This window comes from Ambystoma mexicanum, chromosome 2q, assembly GCF_040938575.1.
Source record: "Ambystoma mexicanum isolate Mex_15411 chromosome 2q, UKY_AmexF1_1, whole genome shotgun sequence".
NCBI classification, from domain to species: Eukaryota; Metazoa; Chordata; class Amphibia; order Caudata; family Ambystomatidae; genus Ambystoma; species Ambystoma mexicanum.
This window is the reverse complement of record NC_090924.1, coordinates 988,738,638-988,759,462: the sequence shown is the minus strand read 5'-3', so window position 1 is coordinate 988,759,462 and position 20,825 is coordinate 988,738,638. Positions and strand designations below refer to the sequence as shown.

At 43.2% G+C, this 20,825-nt stretch overlaps 1 protein-coding gene across 8 annotated transcripts in view; it reads left to right on the top strand.

Moving 5' to 3' along the window:
* The window catches only part of TPK1 (thiamin pyrophosphokinase 1), a 2,318,051-nt gene that overhangs the window by 1,569,231 nt on the left and 727,995 nt on the right, over positions 1–20,825 (top strand). For 7 of the 8 annotated variants that reach the window (XM_069648300.1, XM_069648302.1, XM_069648305.1 and 4 more), the window contains one exon: positions 682–828. The exons of the other annotated variant lie outside the window; for it this stretch is intronic. In XM_069648300.1, the coding sequence (XP_069504401.1) occupies positions 682–828 (147 nt within the window). The remainder of the gene's footprint in view (positions 1–681; positions 829–20,825) is intronic. 8 annotated transcript variants of the gene reach the window in all.

Below are 20,825 nucleotides of genomic sequence, written 5' to 3'. Positions count from 1 at the left end.
GATAATGATATGATATGACAGGTTATTTATAACACGCTTAATGCCCAGAGGTTTCTAAGCACGGACCCGGGGATCGAACCTGTGGTGCTCCTTGACGTCTTGCGTCCAAGGTGAGCATGTTGCCCCTGAGCTATCCTCCCGAGACAATATATGTCTGCATTGACGTCATGATGTAGGGGAATGTGCTGTATCAGGTTCATTATAAGCCTTTTATCAAAATCTTACTAAGTTGTCGTGCCATGTTATGATAGACAATCTTAAACTCCAGATCACCTATGCTCCTATTCAAACCAGTTGATTGCAGAATTTAAATCCCACCCACGATATTTGATGAAACATGTTATTTATAAATTGGTATATTTGCATATTTTTCTGTTCCCACTGAATATTATGAAAATATTTTGTTTCTAAAGTTTGAAAATTCCATCAATCTTGACATTGACAAAGCGTTGTGCATGACTTCATGAAATTTGCAGAATTGAAATGACCCCTTTTCCCACAGACCTATGTCGAACCAGGTGGGGTGTTATTCATTTCTTTTATCAAGAGCAATCGCATTATGATATTGTAGTGCATTCGGTGTGCCTGTGAGCTCTTTCCTGGGCAGGTTTTCTTTCCATATTCAATTTCAAATAAAATAAAACCGACACCTGTCCTTTGTTATTCATTCATGTATTACAGGTTGATAGCATTGTAGTACTGGGCGGGCTTGGTGGACGCTTTGACCAAATTATGGCATCAGTAGAAACGCTTTTTCATGCGGTTTCCATCACCCCACTGCCGGTCATTGTGATTCAAGAGTTCTCCTTAATTTACCTTCTACAACCGGTAAGTACAAAGTAATTTAATACTCTATTGATAGGACATTGAAATGCATAGAGGTGCATGTTGTTGTGATCACATGAAATGCATGTTGCCAAATGTTATTATTGGAATTGTTCTCTGTCGTTACACTATTGTACAGCAAGCATTGGCTAAGCCAATCATTTCTGTATGTGTAGGCATTTGTCTGCCATCGTCTTCCTATGCTAAGGTTCTAACACCGTTTGCCAGCAATTGCTATCAAGTGGCGAGAGAATATTATCATTTGCCTGTTATTACCATTCTATACTCTGTTAGTTTCACCAGTTCCATGCTTTGCCATAACACCCCAGATGCTAAAATCGTGTTCAAGTTGTGTCATTAAAAGCCCAGGTGCACACCTCATATTGAGCTATTGCCAATTCGAAACCATCAAAACACCATGACCGTTGAGTGCTCAGTTACTTTAGCAGAATATAAGCCCAGACAAAACAGAAAGCATAGATTGTCTTGTGCCTATATATCACAGCACTGCCATATTACATCATGCCCATATACCATGATGCTCAGTCAACCCACCAATGCCCAATTACATTATTCCTTCCTTCTAGGAAGGTCAGATTATATTAACAGGCAGGAAACTTATGTAAAGGAGGAGGAATGGCATCTACAATCTCGCTCCAGATGACACGAAAAGGCGAGTCCCCCATGAACCAAATAAACTTTCACCGAGTGAGAAATTCAAGATGCTCTGCTTTCCAAAAGCTGTGCAAAGTTCCCCATGCCATGATAAAATCCCAATCCATCAGTTTGCAACTGAAGCTACAAAACCTCCATGTACATCTCCGTTAATACCAATATTCCTCATAGTCATCGAAATAATATATTTCTGTGAAAGTTACATAGCACTACGATAATTTAAAATAAGATACTCACTCCCCAGAGTGTGACTGAAGGGAATCACAGAATACATTTAATGTATTCGTACAAAACAAGGCATCAGAGGTCTGAGGCCGACAGCGTGTTTCGCTCTCTTCAGTGAGCTTGATGACTTACAAATCTACCATAAAAATATGCACAATATTTAAAAACGGAGCTAAAAATGCCCCCGCGAATTGTTGACATATTGCTGATTCCTATCCCAGTGAAGATATATGGCAAAGGACTCTTAAATCCATTAGAAGCACATGGGTTTCCAACGAAATTGACCAGGTCTTCGCTTGTTAAATTAACAATTCATCTACCTTATGATGGACCCGTTATGTATATTCGTTAATGCGCTTAAACCCTCACATAATAGTGTCTTAAACAATGGGCTATAGAATACGCAGAAGACTTTAGCATCCCCCCTCCTGGCTATTTTCAGCTATTAGGACTGCTGCAGTGAGTATTGTGCTACAGTAAAAGGCGAGCTTCCTGAAGGATTGATTAAGCCATTTCCTGTAAAAACGGGGGAGATGGTAGGGGTAGGGCTGCTTCCTTGCCCCAGCCTCTTCTGCTCAAACATCAATGACTGGCCCAAGACATGATAGAGAGAGCCATGTGTTCTGTTATTTGCCGGGATTGGAGCCCTCTAGGAAGGCTCTGACTGGCCCATAGGGCTATAGGAATAATACCCCAACAGGCTAATGGGGCCACATTTTTCATCTTAAATTGGACACTTCATTAACTTAGTGCACTGTGTAGCTGGTAGTTTTCAACAAGCTTCTGTCATACTGTGCTTACGTACACCGTGCCATTTCCAAAACATTTTCTCAAAAAATGCACCCTAAAGTGCTTCTCAAAATGTTCGTTGCTCAAATTCAAGCATTGTGTTTTGTGAATGTGGGACACTTTTTTTTGGTGGCTTGGGTGATTTTGTCGCAAGTGAGACCCTGTCTCTAAGGCTCCCAAGGGACTCCGAAACGAGGTGAGCAACTTTCTTTTTACAAAGGACCTAGGCATGAATGCAAGACAGCAAACTCTATTGCTCGTCGACCCCACAAATCTTTCAGATCAGCTGTGTGTTCTGAAAAACAAGCGAATTGAGGCGGTGGCGTTCCCTTTAGAGATGAGCACCCAGGGATCGTGCAGATTGCAAAAAGTATTTTAACTCTGCTAGGTAGCACCACTTTAAGGTCCTGCACATGATATGCTGGATGTGCTATATGTCCCCTCCTGGAAGTAAAGCTGCCATCTGGTTTATGGACATTGCAATATTCAGAGATGCCTGATAACAAGCTGCTTCTTCTGAAATGCGCGCCATTATTGTCTGTACACGCTGAACCCACTAAACAACATGAAGCCCCTATTTCACTGAATATGCACTTGGCTTGCATCCACTCTCCCCTCTCCATGTCTCTGGTCTTAGTTTTCTACCCCGGTTCAGGCATATACAACTAGCCCCAGAACTGCATTATCTCAAGTTTGGCCACACTAGTATGAACAGGTGCATGTTGGGCAAAGCAAACGTTGCCTTATTGGACTGGGTGAAAGGTGATCTGATTAAAAAGTCCTGTTGCAATTTCCTCACCCATATTTACCTAGAATCCATATTTTGCAAAAGTGTTTAGATATCTATAGTTATGCAGAGCCGCTGACATTTAAAACTTCATATCTCTAATTTAGACTTGCCAAATTGCAAAACATTGTCAAAGCAATAAATTGGATAAGTGTAACCTGTGGCGCAACTTACATACATGTAACACTTGCAAATGAAAAAAATGAATGAAAACATGCATGCAGTAAGCACTGGTTAACTGTTGTTTGAGATTGTATTTGTGCTTTATACTGTACCTTTCCAGGAAGTACCCTTCTGAAGAGGAGGCTTTAGAAATTTGGGCCAAGGAGAATTGGCATGTCAACCCTGTCCAGGGAAAGTGAATTGACCCAAACAAAACCTGTTATTATAGTTGCAGTGAGATAAGATTCTACAGTGCACGTTTCCTGCGCTGCTGCAGTGTCTGGCAGCCAACCAGGGAAGGGGAGACCATGGGTGGTTTCCCAAGACACTAACCGCACTATCCCTGGGGAGTGCACAGTGCCGTTACGCTAGCTCTTTGACCCAGGCAGAGTCTGTTTCTAGGGGTGATCAGCCCGGAATATGGGTGGGTTTTGGAGGAATGCGAGACTGCCCCAGAGTCAGGCAGGGCAGGCATTGTTGAGCTGGATGCCCAGGGCCGTGGGGAACAATGGCAGATCTTGGGTGGAGAGTTAATGGCGCTTGCGGGTGCAACGGTTCCGGACGAAGCCCTTCGCCGTTAGCCTGATTTTCATACTCGTATCAGTATAGAGGGCTTGGATCGGTTCCAGTATTGATTTAGGACAATTCCAACGGGTACGTTTCTGTCATAGACGGTCACAATCAACCTGGTCGTACGCTTGGACCAGATCTATAAAAGCAATGAAAATCCTTGGGCTGCCATCTTTTATCTTTCCCTTTAGGGAGCCAAGTAGGAGGATGTTGGCAGATGTACCAGTCTCTTTAACATGATGAGGTGCTGGAGGGGAAATCAAGAGAGGAGCTCACCCACGTGAGCATGTGGCCTGGGCATGTGAGCACGATCCCGGCGCCAATGGAGCGCAAGTGGTGGTGTGGTCGATGGAAAACAGTAGGCCGCAGCCTCCTGTCTAGATGGGGCGGAAGGCGAACAGATGGCGCAGCACTGAGTATGCGGGTGCTCTGGGGTCTGGGCAACCACCTCGCCCATCTCTGGGAAAAGTAATCTGTGCAAGAAGTCCCTATACCATCAATGGGACTTATTAAAAATCTGTAAAACGGCTCCCCCCAGGAAACTCAAGTGTCAGTTCACCCGATAGTAAGTGCGGGCTCAGAAATGACGGGGAGAAGCCGGTCCACCTGCATGCTCTCTGACATACTGTTCTAGAGATACGGGCCATGCATATTTTTTTTATTTTTTTATTTACATGTTTCAATGATTCACAATTTTTACAAGAAATCATCACTCACGTCTTTAAAACTTTGCAATCCATTAAGGTTAAGTGAACGAGAGTTTATCTACTTTAAAGTCTTTAACTTCTTTTAGCTCATTTATCTCCTTTAAATTCTTTAGCTTCTTCTAACTGCACAGGAGTGGGGAAAGTAGGCCTGCGTAAAAGTGGCTGGACTATGAGGCCCAACTTCTCAAGTTTCAACTGTGTTATTTCCCAAGTCCAGTTTTCGAAAGAATGCCACCACTGCTATTACCCATTAAACTCTTTCCCCACTTAGCAGTCTAGACCACCAATATTCCTCAGTGTACGATTGGTATTTTGAAAGTAAATGTCCCAGGTGTTGCTCTCGTTGTTGCGACAGGGCTCTGCAAGACAGGAGTAAATGTCTTAAAGTCTCAGGCTGCTCCACTTTAAGGCAATATCTACTATCTTTAATGATCGATAGTCCCCTTTTTTCCAAGATTTCATTTGTTGGCAAAATGTTGAGCCTGATCCTTAAGAACAAATTTCTATAGGTTTTGTTTGGAAAATGTTTCAAGTAGTCTGATAGCTGATTCACTCTTTTTGGGTTAGTTGGTACATCAGCCATTGAGTCGAGTGTGTCTATCCAACCTGATTCCAGGCGTTTTTTTTTGTTTTGTTCGGATTTATCCAAAGTTCATCTTCTGAGCTGTTAATTCTTTCTAGGGCAGACTTATTTTTTCTCCCCAATTTTTGATGGTGTTGTTTTTGCCTTTTTCTAATTCTGAGCGAATTATGGTGAACACCACGGGGCGAGTTGGAGCTATACTTTTCCTATGTAGCATCAACATATTGCATTCCACTATGCTTTGCAGAGACATTAAACCCAATTCGCACTGGATGATTGGCATAGGAGTGGAAATTGGTAGATTTAGAATCTGGCGACAAAAGTAGCCTTCCAATCTTAGCCAGATTTTCTGTGGTAATTGAGGTAGTGCTTCCGTTCCATATGTCAGGGCAGGTACTACATTGGCCTTGTAGAATTTGATGGTAGGAATGATTGAAAAGCAGCTGTATTTTTTGTCCACCATTTTGGCCTGTGATACCAGGTTCCTAATCTTCTCAAATAGAAACATCTGCATTTGTTGCTCCACCGAGCTATTATTGAAAACAATACCCAGGTACTTAAACTCCTTTACCCTCTCAATTTTTACTCCTTCCAGGTACCATTGAAGGTTTTCAGATTTCTTTGCGGTCTTCTCCAGGATTATTATTTTGCTCTTGTCCTTATTGATCTCCAGTTTATTGTCGCTGATGTATTTTGACAAATTGTCTAACTGCCGCTGGAGGCCAATAGGAGTCTGATCGAGTAATATCATATTGTCCGCTTATAAGAGACGCGTTATCTTGACGTCTCCTAATGTTGGTGGAAATGAGCGAATGTTCCCATCTGAATATTGGTAATCGCCCAGGTAAACGTTGAAGAGAGTTGGGGCTGGAGGACATCCCTGCTTAACTCCTCTATGCGTACAAATACTCTCCGAGAGAAGCCCTTTGCCGTTTAGCCTGATTTTGATACTCGTATCAGTATAGAGGGCTTGGATCGGTTCCAGTATTGATTTAGGGCAATTCCACCGGGTACGTTTCTGCCAGAGACGGTCACGATCGACCTGGTCGAATGCTTGGACCAGATCTATAAAAGCAATGAAAATCCTGGGGCTGCCGTCTTTTATCTTTCTCTTTAGGGAGCTACGTAGGAGGATGTTGGCAGATGTACCAGTCTCTTTAACAAATCCTGTTTGGAAAGAGTCCGCGCAAGCAGCTGTTTTTACCCAATCTAGGAAGTCGTCTAAACAGAAAGATCCAAACAGCTTCCCTATTACGTCCAAAAGTGCTATTGGACGATAGTTCTTAGGACAATCGCGAGAGCCTTTCTTGAATATCGGGACGACTGTAACGCATTTCCATGATGGAGGAACTGATTTTGTCTGCATGCACCTTTTGAAGATCTCCGATATAAGAGGCGCCCATTTTTCTTGATGTTCTTTGAGATCGATGTTTCTGATCCCATCAGGTCCTGGGGCCACAGATCTATTCAGTTTGGATATCTTTTTCTTTATTAGATCTTCTTCATATGGGATTTTCCAAAGATGTTCCAGCTCAGATGTGTATTTGTTGTCAATTTTGCTTGGGGTGGAGAAGAGACTCAGAAAGTGGGAAGTCCAAGTTTCCTTACTAACTTTGTTTTGTAAAGCTTCCTGGTTTCCTGAGGTTGTTTGTCTTATCAGGGACCAAAATTCCTTAGTTTTTCGACCACAAAGGGCTTTAAGCATCTCTTCAACATCTGATTGATATTTGCTTCTGTGGAACATTAGCCATTTCTTATAGGTGTTTACAATTTTAGCTGCCTTGTCCCCGGAGTCTTTTGCACCATTCTTCAGTGCTTGCCGTTTCTCCCGTCTCATTGTTTTCTTTTTGTCAGCAACCAACTCATCGAAAACATGAAGATGTTTGAGTACTTTATTTTTCGAGTGGTCGGTTCTATGGTGGTAATACATCAATTATGGTGGATAGCCCACACCCTGCCTCATGTTGACACACTGATACGTGTTTGTTAATTCTTTATAACGCTTAGTCAGTGATGTAATCATTGCATCTGTTATTTTTAGGCGGGTTCCATTTGAACTCCTTTCAACGTCTATTGTCATTCAATCTTTTCTTTGTGCTGCTGCTTTCCATGTAACTCTGAGCAGATTATGGTTGCTCTTAATTGTTTTTACAACTTGAAAAGACGTGATGACTGGAAGGAATTCTTTGATGTAAACATGTAATCGATAGATGCACTTTGGCCATCCCTTTCCCAGGATTGTATTTGAACTCCAGTGGAGTCTGACAGATGCAAATTATGGAGATCTCTAGAGGCCATTTATTTGGACCAGGAGATTCCTCTGGTGTTTGATGTTGTTTCGCTATTTCTTTCTACTGTTTCTTGGCCAATGTTTGTACAAGTAGTGTTCATATCTCCACAAACGATTATGTAGGTTGCTTGATGACTTGTGCATGCATCGTCAATGGTCTTTTCAATGAGTTTCAGAAAATGTTTCTTCCTTATGACTTTCGGGTTCCAATAGACGTTGATCACTATAATGGAACTTTTCCCCGAAGTCGTCTTAATCGTTAACTTAGGGGTATCCCTGTCAAGATTGCTTTGTTCTTGCCAGGTTATCAGGGTTGCCAACATGAGGGCATGGCTCACGACAGTTTCTTTTCATTCCAGGCCAACACCGGTTCGAAAAGCAGCTATCAATCCCGAAGTTGGCCTCCCCTTCTCCCCTTTTGCTGCTGGTGACATGGCTATTTCATAACCGTCTTAAATACGGTTTTCTCATTAGCCATGATTCTTGAAAACATATGATGTGAAACTTCCCCAAGTTTACATCGCTGGGTTTTGTTAGATCTGAAAATCCTATTGTGTTCCAAGAGGCAAGGACCATGGTCTTGAATTGTTCTTCTTTGGCGAAGTAGGTTTGTTAGCATTCTCGGCTCTGTCATTGGTTTCTCCAGTTGGTTCTTGTTCAAAGGTAATTTTGAATGTAGTTTGGGGGCCTTTCGGCTTTCTGCCCACCCCCAGAGGGTCTTTATACTGCTCATCTCTCGTGGCTTCCCCGGCGCAACTTTGGACATCGTTGTTCTCGACTGGTTTCTTTTTCTTCTCCATATTACCCTTTAGCAAGTGCCTATCGATGCTCAGTTTTTCTGTTGGTCTCTCTGATTTCGCTCTTCTAAGATATTCTGCGTATGATATGTATGGTTCATTGGGCTCTGCTGGTTTCTTCTTTTCAAAGATTAGCTTCCTGTTATTCTGGTTGAAATCCTTGTGCAATTCCATTAGGTCGTAACCCAGAGCTAGGAAACTTTCAATTGAGTCTACCAGCATTCTTCTTACTATTGAAGATGGAATGTGAAGATATACTTGGTCGAAGCGTCCTTCCTCACAAAACTCAATGAATCTTAAATCACCTGTTCGCAATTGTCTTAGGTGCTGCACCAGTTGAGATAAGGCCCATATTGTTTTTCTGCTCATTATGATTTTTTGTTACTTTTGTCGAATATATTTTCCAATTTGAAGGCCCGATTGCCTTTGTTTAGTTCTCTCGTTGGGCGACGGTCCTCCGCCTTGTGCGATTTCCTATCTTTGCTAGGGCGATGTTTGTCAGATTATCTATATCTAGAGCTTCTCTTCTCTACAGTTGTCTCTTTCTTGTGTCTTTCCCATTTTTCTCTTGAGAATGATCTGTATCGATTGTATTTGGGGGCTGTTTTATCATGCTGGAATCTTGAAGGCCTTTCCCTGGTCCTTTCTGGGCTTGTGTGGCGATCCTTTTCATCGTTATATCCTGGGGTCCGACATTCCATGAGCCTTTCCCTTTTTTTCACCATAGTCAGAAATTCTGGTGCGCGACTATGGTCAGTGGCGTCTTCGGGCTCCTTAGATTGGTTTGTTGAAGAACGATCTGAAGTTGGTGGATTTTGCTGGTGGTCTCCGGGCGATTGTGGAAGGTCTGAGTCTTCGATCGAATATTGACTCATGTCCATCAAGTCCACACCTGTTTCAGGAGAGCTTCTAGACGTGGTCAGTGCTCTTGTTTCTTGGGCATTTTTTTGTGCAAGCTTTTGGGTACTAGCACTTTTTTCGTTGTCATCTTGCAGCCTCGAGCCAATTTTTACTAATGGTTTTATCACTTCTTCAGTCACGTTTCATTTTGGTTTGGCCGGTTTAGGTAGTGCCCCAGATTCGCCACTTTGTTTTTGTTCATCAGATTTCTTTTTGGTGTTTTCAAAGATAGCAAAGTCTCTATTTGCTTCTTCTATAGTTGTTAGTCTCTGACCAAGCATTTGGCTCTTGTTGTTAGAGTTAACTGTTTGTATTGGAGGCTCCAATTCCAGGACTACACATCAATTTCTTTTATTTTCTGGATTCTTTTCTGTCAGGTCAGTTGTTGCAGAGTTTAGATGTTTTCCACTTTTTCTTTTTTACGGAAATCGTGGTTTTTAGTGTATCTTTTTTGTGAGAAGTTGACCCTCCTAGAATTCTCCTGTTTACAAGATGACCAGTAGATTTCTTTACTGTTTGAACAGTTTGGTGATAGTGATCCTTGGACGGTTGGGCATTGTGGGATAGACAGTCTTCTGAACTAAAGAGTACCTCTGGTTCGACTAGTTGTTTAGCGAGCATTTGAGTGCTTTCTTCGGGATCCGTCATGCATCCTTGGTGTCTTAAGCTAGGTTTGAGTTGTTCCTTGGCAGTTATGTATCCATCCAAATGGATATGTTTAGTGTGTATTAAGGCTATCAACGTTGAATGATCTCTTAATGTATCATTTATTGCCTCATATAGTTTGGAGAAAGGCGCTAGAGATATAGTCATGGTAGACATTATTGTTAATAAGTCCAGTTTTTTTGTGGGGGTATCTTTATTTGGTTGCAGCTCTGATGTTCTGGATCTTCTGTGATGCGGTGTTGCGTTAGATGCACACGATTCCTCGCTGACATTATGCATGCTTAACTCCTTTACTGCATTTCGCTGAGCTTGGGGGAGTGCGTAGTAGCTGTCCTTCTGTCTCCTCTCCTGGGTGCCCTCTTCTTTCTTGTTCATCATGGTTTCTCCCAGAAATCCTCTCATCTCTAGATTGTCTAGGTTTTGAAAAAGAGGTCTGGGTTGCCACAGATTATTTTTTCGGTTCTTGGAGATGCATATCGAGGGGCGATTGAGTATCGATATTATTATCATTTCGGTGGTCCCGGTAGCTGAGGGGGTCAGCCTTGTTTGGATTTGGTTGACTGGGATCATCTTCGTCTTGCACTGTATCCGAGTCGGGCAAGAGCGGTCTAGTACTTTGATCCTTAAAGGCACCAAAGTAGTGAACTGGTTTTGTTACTGATATCGTGACGCTCGTTTCGCCATCAGGCAATTTGGTATCATCCAATGTGGGTGGTCTTCCAAAGCGCCATTTTCTATTATCAAGCGGGAGAAATTTTGTGGGAGGCTCAAATGTTCCGTCGCTTGTGCAATTGACGACGGACATCTGCTTTGAGCACACACGGCTGCCGAAGGGGAGCTTTCCACCGGGGCCCCCTCCGCTTGGCCACCCCAGGGGACGCAGGGACGCAGAAACTCAACAGCAGGTAAGCGCAATCCGTGGGGAAGCAACGTGGTTTGAACAGTTTTAGACCTACCTGTCTCCTCATTTTCTTTTAGTTCGTTCACCCGCGTTGCAGGTAAAGAGGATTCAATGGGCACTGGATGACTCAATCCAGTCGGTACAGCCTTTGCAGGTGGAGAGTTAGGGTGATGATCCTCATCTGGCAATGTGGGATCAATAAGTCTGTTGACAGGCGCCTGGTGCTGTGTGTTTTTACACCAGGTTTGGTCTTCGGGTGCCTGCTTGCCAACGCTGCCATAGACTGCTGAAGACTGCAGCAACTCCGCTGCCAACTCCACGGCTGCTCCACAGCGGAATGGAGTTTTTGTCGAGGCAGACCAGAGGCAGGTCAGTCATTAGAGGTGATGGAAAACTTCCACAGTTAGGCTCAGGTAGAAACTTCAAGGAAAGACTGCTGAAGACTGCAGCAACTCTGCCGCCAACTCCACGGCCGCTCTGCGGGCAGAATGGAATTTTTGTAGAGGCCGAACAGAGGCAGCCCACTCAGTAGAGGTGGTGGAATGACTTCCACAGAAAGGCTCATGTAGAAACTCCAAGGAAAGACTGCAGCAACTCTGCTGCCAACTCCGCCCTGCATATTGAGCAAGCGTTCCCTTGTGGCTGTGTGCCATGGAGGGAGGTGCAAGGGGGGACCCTTCTGCAGCTTCCCATCGTCCGCATCCCATCCCCATGGAGTGAAGAGCTTAGAGACAATAAACCATGGTGACATGTGAGGATACAGTTGCTCTCCATCTGAGACCAGCAGCGATTTTCGGTGGATATTTTCCAAGGTGAGAACTTGGCACATAGACTCCATCATTTGAATCCTCTGCACTCTTAAAGGCACACAACCTATTTACTGGAGCATAACTTTAAAGTCTATATATGAGAAAAGTTGAACGCTCTCTGCTGTTGGTTTAAAGTAGTTGTGTCTGTCTGCGGCAGCTTTTAGGCAGCAATAGCATGTTTACTACAGGTGTACTGGGAGTAACATTGAATATGTAACTTGTAGCAGATATGATGGGTATGTAGTGTTCGAGAGGGCCTGCTATAGGGCTCATATGCAGGTTGGATCTGCCCAAGAGGTATCTTCCAGCTCCAAATCCAGGGGTCAGCTACCGAAAGGGCAGGAAGGAAAATGTGGGCCTTGCACTGGGAGCTCGCCTCGGGAAGTCTTTTTTGTGACTCCCTTGATGGAGGGAGGTTGGGGGCGGGAAAGACTAAGCAGGGTTCCACCCAATCAATGTCTTTGGGAACTCAGGATCGTAGCCCATCTCCTGTTACACTTGTATTGTACTGCAAGTTTACAAACATTTCTTTACTTTCGGCTGGACTGGCAGGCCCCTCCCTAGTCTGGCGCAAAGCTGCCAAGCCTGGGCAAATTAAACCGGCGCTACATAAGTGTGAATACTGCCTTCCACAGAAGCAAGGTATTTCTGCTCCTCTGCCGGGTTGATACCAGCCCGACCTGAGATGACAGCTTTCATGAATTTATTTTAGCATGTACAGTGTGCATTTTTAATTTGAGAGATATCGCTCTTGTTATGATTGTTTACTGTATGTCCACATTTTAATGATGGTATAAATTATGCGCGTGGTAATTTGGGATATAGCCATAATAAGCTCTGATCACAGTAGGGCCAGGGCCCATTAGGCCCACTTAGCACAGTAAGGCTAGATTCCATGGGCCCAGATATTACACTAAGACCACATTTCATTGTTCCAAGTAAGCACTCTAAGGAGAGTTTTCAACAGTTCCAATAAGGTCAGATTAAATAGGCCCATTTCAACAGTAATGACAAATTGCAGCATGCCTAATTAGCAGAGAGAGGGCAGATCCATTATGTTAAATGAGCCCATCAATGGCCCAAGTGCTAACTGGTGGGAAAGGACTGGCTTTCCTGCACACCCATGGACCTGCCTTTCTATCCAAGGAAGTGGATGGCTGTGCTGTTGTACTCTGCTTTCCCTGCCTACCCTGCTTGCAGTGCTTTAAGTGGGGTAAGAAATGGAGGGGGGGGACCTCGTTTGGGAGCTTGGTTTTCATTGTGGGCGTGGCCTAAAAGTGCACAAATCATAGTAAGGTGCGCAAACAAATATATAAATGTATGTGAGCATTTATATGTTTGTATGCGCACTACTATGGTTTGTGTACTTTTCAAGCCACATTTTATAAACATAGACATTTGTAACATGTTTCTATGTTGATAAAAGATGGCTTGACACGCAAACAATTCAAGGCATCTTTTATAAAGCGTTGATGACGGACAAAAACCCAAGGTGGCTTTGTCTGTCGACAAAGCTTTATAAAAGATGCCTTGAATTGTGTAAGTTTCAAGCCGTCTTTTATAAACATAGAAATATTTCGACGTTTATAAAAGATGGCTTGAAACGTACACAATTCAAGACAACTTTTATAAAGCTTTGCCAACGGCGATAGACGCCTCGGGCTCTGTGATCTCTGCTCTGCAGAGCACATAGATCACAGAGCCCAGGCGCCTTTCACCCTCTGCGAACCCGCGGGCTCCGTGATCTAATCTGCATATTAGTTCACAGAGCCCGCGGGTTCGCAAGGGTCAGTGACCGGGGGAGGGCAAAGAAAGGGACAGTAACTTCCTCTGATGACCCTGATGAGGGGTCATCAGAGGAAGTTACACTGACTGACAGAAGTGCCGCCAACATCGGCATCGCTGTGGCTGGCTGGCACTTCTGTCAGCTTGCCCGACATAATGGCGGGCGCCTCTCCCGTCGCGGCGGGATAATGTGTCCCGCCAATGTTGTGTGGGACCGGGGGCGGCAGAGCCCCAGCTCAGCCCCACTTTCTGGAGACTCACTTAAAGCACTGCCTGCTCGACACTGCTGTCTTTGATGGAGAAAATGGGAAGACAGACAGGCCGAGCCATGAGTGGCAGATTGCTGGAGAATGTTATCTTTTCAGCTGAAAACTAAAAGGGAAAGCAAATTTAGCGATACCGAAAGTAGAACTTTCAGAAAAAGCAATCAAAACACTGATGATACTTTTACGAACATGTGCATATTTGTTTTTTTTGTAACTTTCAGAAGCCGTAAAGCTTCTCAAAAAGTTACAAAAAAAACAAAATACGGTTAGCCTAATAAAAGATATAATTTCACAATTCTGTAATGCTATTTCTTTTATAAACTCTGCACTTGTACCATTGTAGACAGATATCCAAAATGTACATAGACCTACAACAGGAATGTGCTTCTTGACTGCCCCTCCACTTCCAGAAATGTTTCTCTTTTAGAACGACTTTTTTGATTCCCACAGGGGGCACTTCTTCCCTTGAAGGGAGCAGCTGGGAGCCGGACTGTTTTGTTAGGTCGTGTTTTTTTGTCAACTGTATTAGGCAACTGTGCAGATTCAGTGATCCACATTGCCTGAGTCTAATTTGTTCTGCCTGTGTTTTAAACTGGAAAAATGCTGCTCCTTCCATCGGCCAGCTTGTTGGAGCTCCCCAGCATTTGCTTAACTGGAGAGCCATGGATCTTAACAGCATATTATGGTGGTGTGATTTTTGCTTTCCCCATGTTTGTGTGTGTATGTGTGGGTGAAGGAATAGGAGTGTTGGTTGCACCCCAGAATGTTATAAACTTTGCTCATCCCATCCTGAGCTAATCTAGGTTTGGTAGGTGGAACTTGCTAGGAACTGTGCCAGGAGGCAGATATTTGAGTGGGGTATGGAGGGGAGCGCTTATCCTTTGGCCGCATTCAGAGAATCCAGATAGTTGCCCCAACGCTGGCCCGCGGTAGCAAGGTCCTATGTCCCATTGATCTAGGGAACTGACTCAAATATCCCAGCTGAGTAAGCCTGGTATATAGATATTGCCCACTTGCTCCATGGAGGACCCAGTGTAGAGGATTATGCTAATGGCCACCAGGTAGTTGTGTATAGGGCTTCCTTCTAATCTTCATCACTGAACAATGGCTTACGGGAGGATTCAAAGGTTCTTTAGCAAACTTCTTCCCAGACTGGCTATCAGTCTTTCATATCCCAAGGGCTCATACGAAGAAAGGTTTAAGGTTGGCATGGTATTTCAATTTGGTCTCATTTGCTCAATCTACATTAGGCCTAGAATTTGTAGGGTTTGTGCAGCACCATAAAAGACAATCAAGCGCTGTACTTCACCTTAGTCCATAGGCTGGCATTGCATTTTGTTCTGCAGGTGTTGGAGTTGATCGCTCACATATTGGTGGGAGTTCTCTTGTTTGATTCTGTTGGGAGACTTCAGTAGACTTTAGTAGACATGTGAATGATACTTCGGATGCTGAGGCAACAGAGATTTTGGCTAACATGGGATACATTGGATTCAACCAGTAAGATCTTGTGCATTGGCACATTCTTCACTCAGGATTATCTGCAAGAGTGGCCTTTGCAAAGGAACACTCTTTAATCGTCAGTGCGGCCAAGAGAAAGGTCATGCATTTGACAAATGGTACAAAATCAGACTGCTATTAAATGCCATGTGGAGTCAAATCCATTGGAGAAGATTGATTCTATCATATATCTAGGCTTCAAGATTTTTTCCAAACCACCATCCACTCTAGTGATATCCTGGCTACTTTCCGAAAACAACAAAGCTACTAAATCAGCTATATAGGGTGGATTCAAAATCCGGGAAATATTCCTTATTGCCTTGAAAACGCTTCTTTAAAGTCAAAGTGGTACCAAAACTACTTTATCGGATAGAGATCCATGATCCGACTGTACTGGACGCTCCCATTTCTTGAAGCCTTAATGTGGAGATGAATCCTTCTCCCCCCCTCGACACCGCAGGCAATTATTTAGTATGAATTGGGTGTAACCTCTCTCAAGGCACGAGCACTTTGGAAATATCTATTTCTGCATGGGAAAATACAGACACTGCTGCCCAATTAATTGTGGCGCGATTTTGCAAATGCATGCAAAGAGGGGGGTATCCGTGTGATGATTGAAATCAAGAGCATCGCACATTTACTTTTGAAGGAATTGGAATGTACTGAGGGTGACCCTGATAAAGTAAATAAAGATATATATGCTTTAGATTGGGCCAACACTAGCTGAATTCCATGCTTATCCATCCCTTGGTCACTTATAACATGACTATAAAAAATGGGAATCTTGGCTCCTTATTTAGTAATATATGCCAGCAGATCTACACATTCCCTATTTATGAGATTTCGTCTGAAGTTATTATGTACAAAGAAAATTCTTTTGAGATATGGTCAGGTTGAGCCGTCAACTGTAGATTCTGTAACCAGGTCAAAGAAACCAGTAGGCATTTACTGCTGGAGTGTGTAACTCTTGAATCAAAAAGAGTAAGAGTACTTTTTAAGTTTAGGAAGTTTCAGTTTGTATCAAGCAATCCATTTTGGAATTACTGTTTGTCAGGTTCATCCACATCAATTGTGAACCCTGTGTGTATATTCTTTGAATCATTTCTTCAATGTAATGAATCTCACTAATATTTGTTGATTTATATGTGGTAGTAAGGAAGGAGATTATTATGTTTGTATTTTTATTTGTTAATTTCAAATTTATTGGATGTAGTTGAATTCACGTTTTCCTTGTTTTTTTCTTTTTCCGGATTGTTTAATTTGAAAATGAATTTTGTGGATGATATAGTTTTAATATGGATTTGTTAAAAGGTTGGATTAAGTTTTAACCAATAAAACACAATTCTATTGACCTTTCCAGTCCAGTTAGTTTCTCAGGGCAATTGGCACATCCACGATCCAGTATGTTTGGCCTGCCACATAGTGCAGCAGTCCCCTTACCACACTTTAACACTGAGTTGATGTAACATTTTACTAATCAGCAAAAAGCAAACTGCACATTTCCATAGGAGCTCAGACTATGTATATCCATTGCAGTATGCACGGTTTGAATCAGCTGAACACCACTGAGTAATCTCAGGTACAAATGTAATTTGTGCCGCAGATCAAGAAATTCCCATGGCTGGCCGAGAGAAAGAAAAAACTGCTTTCATGTGCCTTGTGGGTTCCTGTGAATCAAATTGCAATAGGCATACAATGAAAGCCTGAAACCTTTCAACGTTTATGAGCTTTTGAAGGTACTTGTTTTTGTCGTAGATGAACCACATTGAGCGGCGAGTAGGTGGTCTTACTCCTCATTATTGATTCCCATTGGACTCCATTGTGGTTTGGAGGATTTATTGATGGTGGTAATTTCGCCAGTGCTAATTCCACCATATTTATTTTGGAGGCAGTACCTCCAACCAAGTGCAGGAATTGCTTTCTCTGATGGTTCTCCAAACTCAGAATGTAGTGGTGTGGCATTAACGGCTGTAAATCCATTACTGCATTTTTTTATCAGTACTTCCTCATAATCTGGCCCAATGCCCGTTTGATGATGGTCTTGGACCAGCTGGTAGAACGAGCTCTAAAAGTATCACTTGAGAAATCATTTTTGCCTGCAATGTGAAGAATGTATATCTTATTGTTCTATTCACTGGAGTAACTGTTGAAAACCATCCTGGAAAGAACTTTAAGACTGACCAAGAGCAGTTAGTGGAGCCACCAGTTTGTATGTTGAATTTTTGTCAGAAGCCAGATCAAAGCTGATCAAAACCTAGATAAGACGAGCACTTCCACCCTCCAGACTTACACACTTAATGGTCGTACTACCCTGAAATAGCGAGCCTCGGCTCCGACTTTAGGTACCGCCTGCGGAAAGGGACAAAACATTCTTATCCTGGCCTTTACAACCATACACACAAACAATGATCTGTTTTTCAGAGCAAGTGAGAAAACTGTACTGGCCTTGTCTCAGGAGAATGCCTGCACCCTTTTCATGCCTCAGTGCAACATCATAAAGTTGACTGGCCGCCATAACTCAGCAACCGCTGGTTTTCCTTCCGTAGTTCCAAGCAACGTTCTAAAAAAATTCCAACCCTCTGGTGAGCAGCAAATGTCTTGAGAATTTATTGAGCTAAATATCATCAGAGATTTTTCATAGAAGGCGAGACCCGGTGAGTAGAACAGTGCACAGAGGGGGTCAGCAACTTGCATGTCTCCATAAGGATTGGACCAAACCTCACATGACCCCTCAGCATTGCCTGTACTGGTTAGGGCTGATTACAGTTGTAGTCTAAAACATCTCTAGAGCCAAATGTTGCAATCCTATGGTTTGCACATTATGGGGCCAAAAGCATCTAAGCTCAAGCCCTTCACAAAATAAAGGTCTGTTACATGGAATGACCGTAAGTATGTGTGTCAACAGTGATTTTTCTGACATACACATGTTGCTATATGGGGATTGCAGGCCGCTAGGGATGGGGTTGGTCTGGCCACTTCCCAGTGTGCCTTGATGAGGCATGATCCCACTGGCCTGCTACCGACTCAGAGCCGTTGAGTGAGAAGGGCTTCGGGATCACGGGGCCCAAGAGATTAATTAGCTTTCCCATTGTGGTTAGCTATCACACAATGCAGGTGCTTTGAAAATCGCCAAGCTTGCTAAGCTGCAGCTGAAAAGAGGGCAATCACACAATTAACCATTCTAACGAAGTGCACATATATTTCCTAATATAAGTAGAGTTAAGAAAGGCTTTGGGAATCATCTATCAGGAACAGGGATTCAAGTAGAAATGATGAACAATGAATGGGTATTGAAATCCTAGACCAAGCGCCTCCTGAATATGGATAAGAAGCTGGGAAACTGGAATATAGGAGAGGAGCCTGGGGGAGACATACGTGCCTATTTGTGCACCCTTATTACAAGGGGAGATACCGGAATGAAGGAGTGTGAGAAGAACAGCCTGGGACAAGTCTTCATTTCTGTGGAGTAAGTTAGCAAGTCACAGACCTGAAGCAGTCCCTGTCTGTAGTCCTTGGAGATAAAGACTGGCTCCTGCACCACAAGATAACTGAAAGTTTCACAGCCTAAAAGCCTTTTGCCAGCAACCCCAAAGTGGCTGGGAGAAGACTGTACCTGTAGCATTAAGGTGTAATCATATTGGCTGCCACTCTAGGATCCTAAAGAGAGGGGGGAAATACCCATTCAACTGTTGTGAACCAAGTATCCAGATGGGACCTGCTGAGGAAGCACAACTGAACTAAAGGTCCAGGTGGGAACCTGAGTGACTGAAACTGAACCAAAGGCCATATGAAACCTGCTGAGAAACCAGCAGTGAGCAAAAGGTCCAGATGGGGCCTGCCGAGAAGCCAGAACTGAACCAAAGGTCTTTGAGGGGCCCAATTGAGAAACCAGAACTGGATTTCCAGGAAGGACCTTTTAAGAACACTAGATACTCTTGTATCCTGATGAAAGAGATCAGTTAAGAAGAAAAGAAGACCAGTTGAAACCTCAATGGCGGGACAATCCTGAGGTGATGCTGAGAAAGCGCAAGAATAAAAGAATGGTACTATAAAGAATGGCAGATCTGAAGGAGAGACCGAAGAAGGTCCATGAGGTCAAGGGTGAGATTTGGAAGAGCAGAGGGAAGCAAAGAGGCCAGAGCAGTGCCAGACTGAGTACCTGCTTGAAAGGTTTTTTCCCGAGGAATAGTTGTTGTGTTAATTAGAATAGGGCTAGACTTATAAAGTGTAGATTTGTGAACATTTTCATTAGACCAATCCTTGGAACCTTTCTATTTGATAGATTGGAGAAGCAAGGATACTTACGACTGGTTAAGAGTAGGCTTTGTATTTTTAAGTTGGCCATCCTTATGAAATAATTTCAGATGTAGAATACGGTGTCTCAGAAAGAGACAGAAAATTCAAAGATTAGGATTTTATTTACGTTCCTTGGGTTGAGATGCACTGAATGTGCCTGAGAAAAATGAGAACTCCACTTTGTGTTGTTTTAACCGATGCACTGTTTCTGCCAGTGAAGCCCTTATTAATTGGAGTCATTTCCCTAAGCCCTGTAGGCGTTTATTCAATCCCTACCTGTAAGGCACTCTTAATAAAGGTTAAACCAGCCTATTTGTTTCTGACATATCATTACTATGCCTATGAAGCAACAGAGGGAGCGATACCTCTTTGCTGATATGGCCAGTTATGCCAACTCAGACTTCAGATGATGCTCTCATGCGTACAAAAACATCGCCATGTGGCAAGCTGCTATCGATTTAGAATAGAACCCTTGCTTTTTAATACAAAGGTTTCCCACATGTAGCTGTATCCATGAGGATCACGTCTGTGTCCATCCAGGTGAATTAGATACCACAATGGTAGGCATACTGTGTAGGAACATGCTGTACTCCTCTGCATGCCTGCATCTGAACACACGTTTTATTACATAATTTCCACCTGCCTCTAACTAACTAATCCTATTGTCCTGGGAGGATAGCTCAGCGGCAGCGTGCGTGTCTTGGAAGCAAGACAACACGAAACAACACAGGTTCGATCCCAGCCTTAGAAACCTCTGGGTGGTTAACGCGTTATAAATGCGTAACTAAGACAAAAAAAACACAATTACGCAACTAAGAAAAACAAACACTTCCTGTAACAGCGCCTCGATGCCTGCGGGCTGTGTGAGCGCTTTATAAATGTAAAAAAAAAAAATATTCTTCCTACCTACAAGCCAATTGACACATTTAGACTGACTGCTTCCACTGGCCCGCTCTGTAACGACCGCCACAGCCTCGACCTTGGCTTCAGCATCTCTTATGGAGATAAGCCACTGAACATCGAGCGAGGGAGGGATGCCGCAGGAAGACTTCAGTACATCACTGTTTGACAATGAGTGAGACCTGGTTTAGGTTTTTTTGTGTGCAGTTCAGCCAGTGGCCTTTAAAGGGATGATTAAAATGTACCGCAATGGATTATTGATTTATATCAATGAAACGAAGAGGAAAGGACACAAAACAGAATGTAAGCCATTTAAGATAGCTAAAACATCCTTTTAATTTCTATTTCATTGATTCCAAACCATTTCCTTCCTCTCATCCCCTCTTCTATTGCTG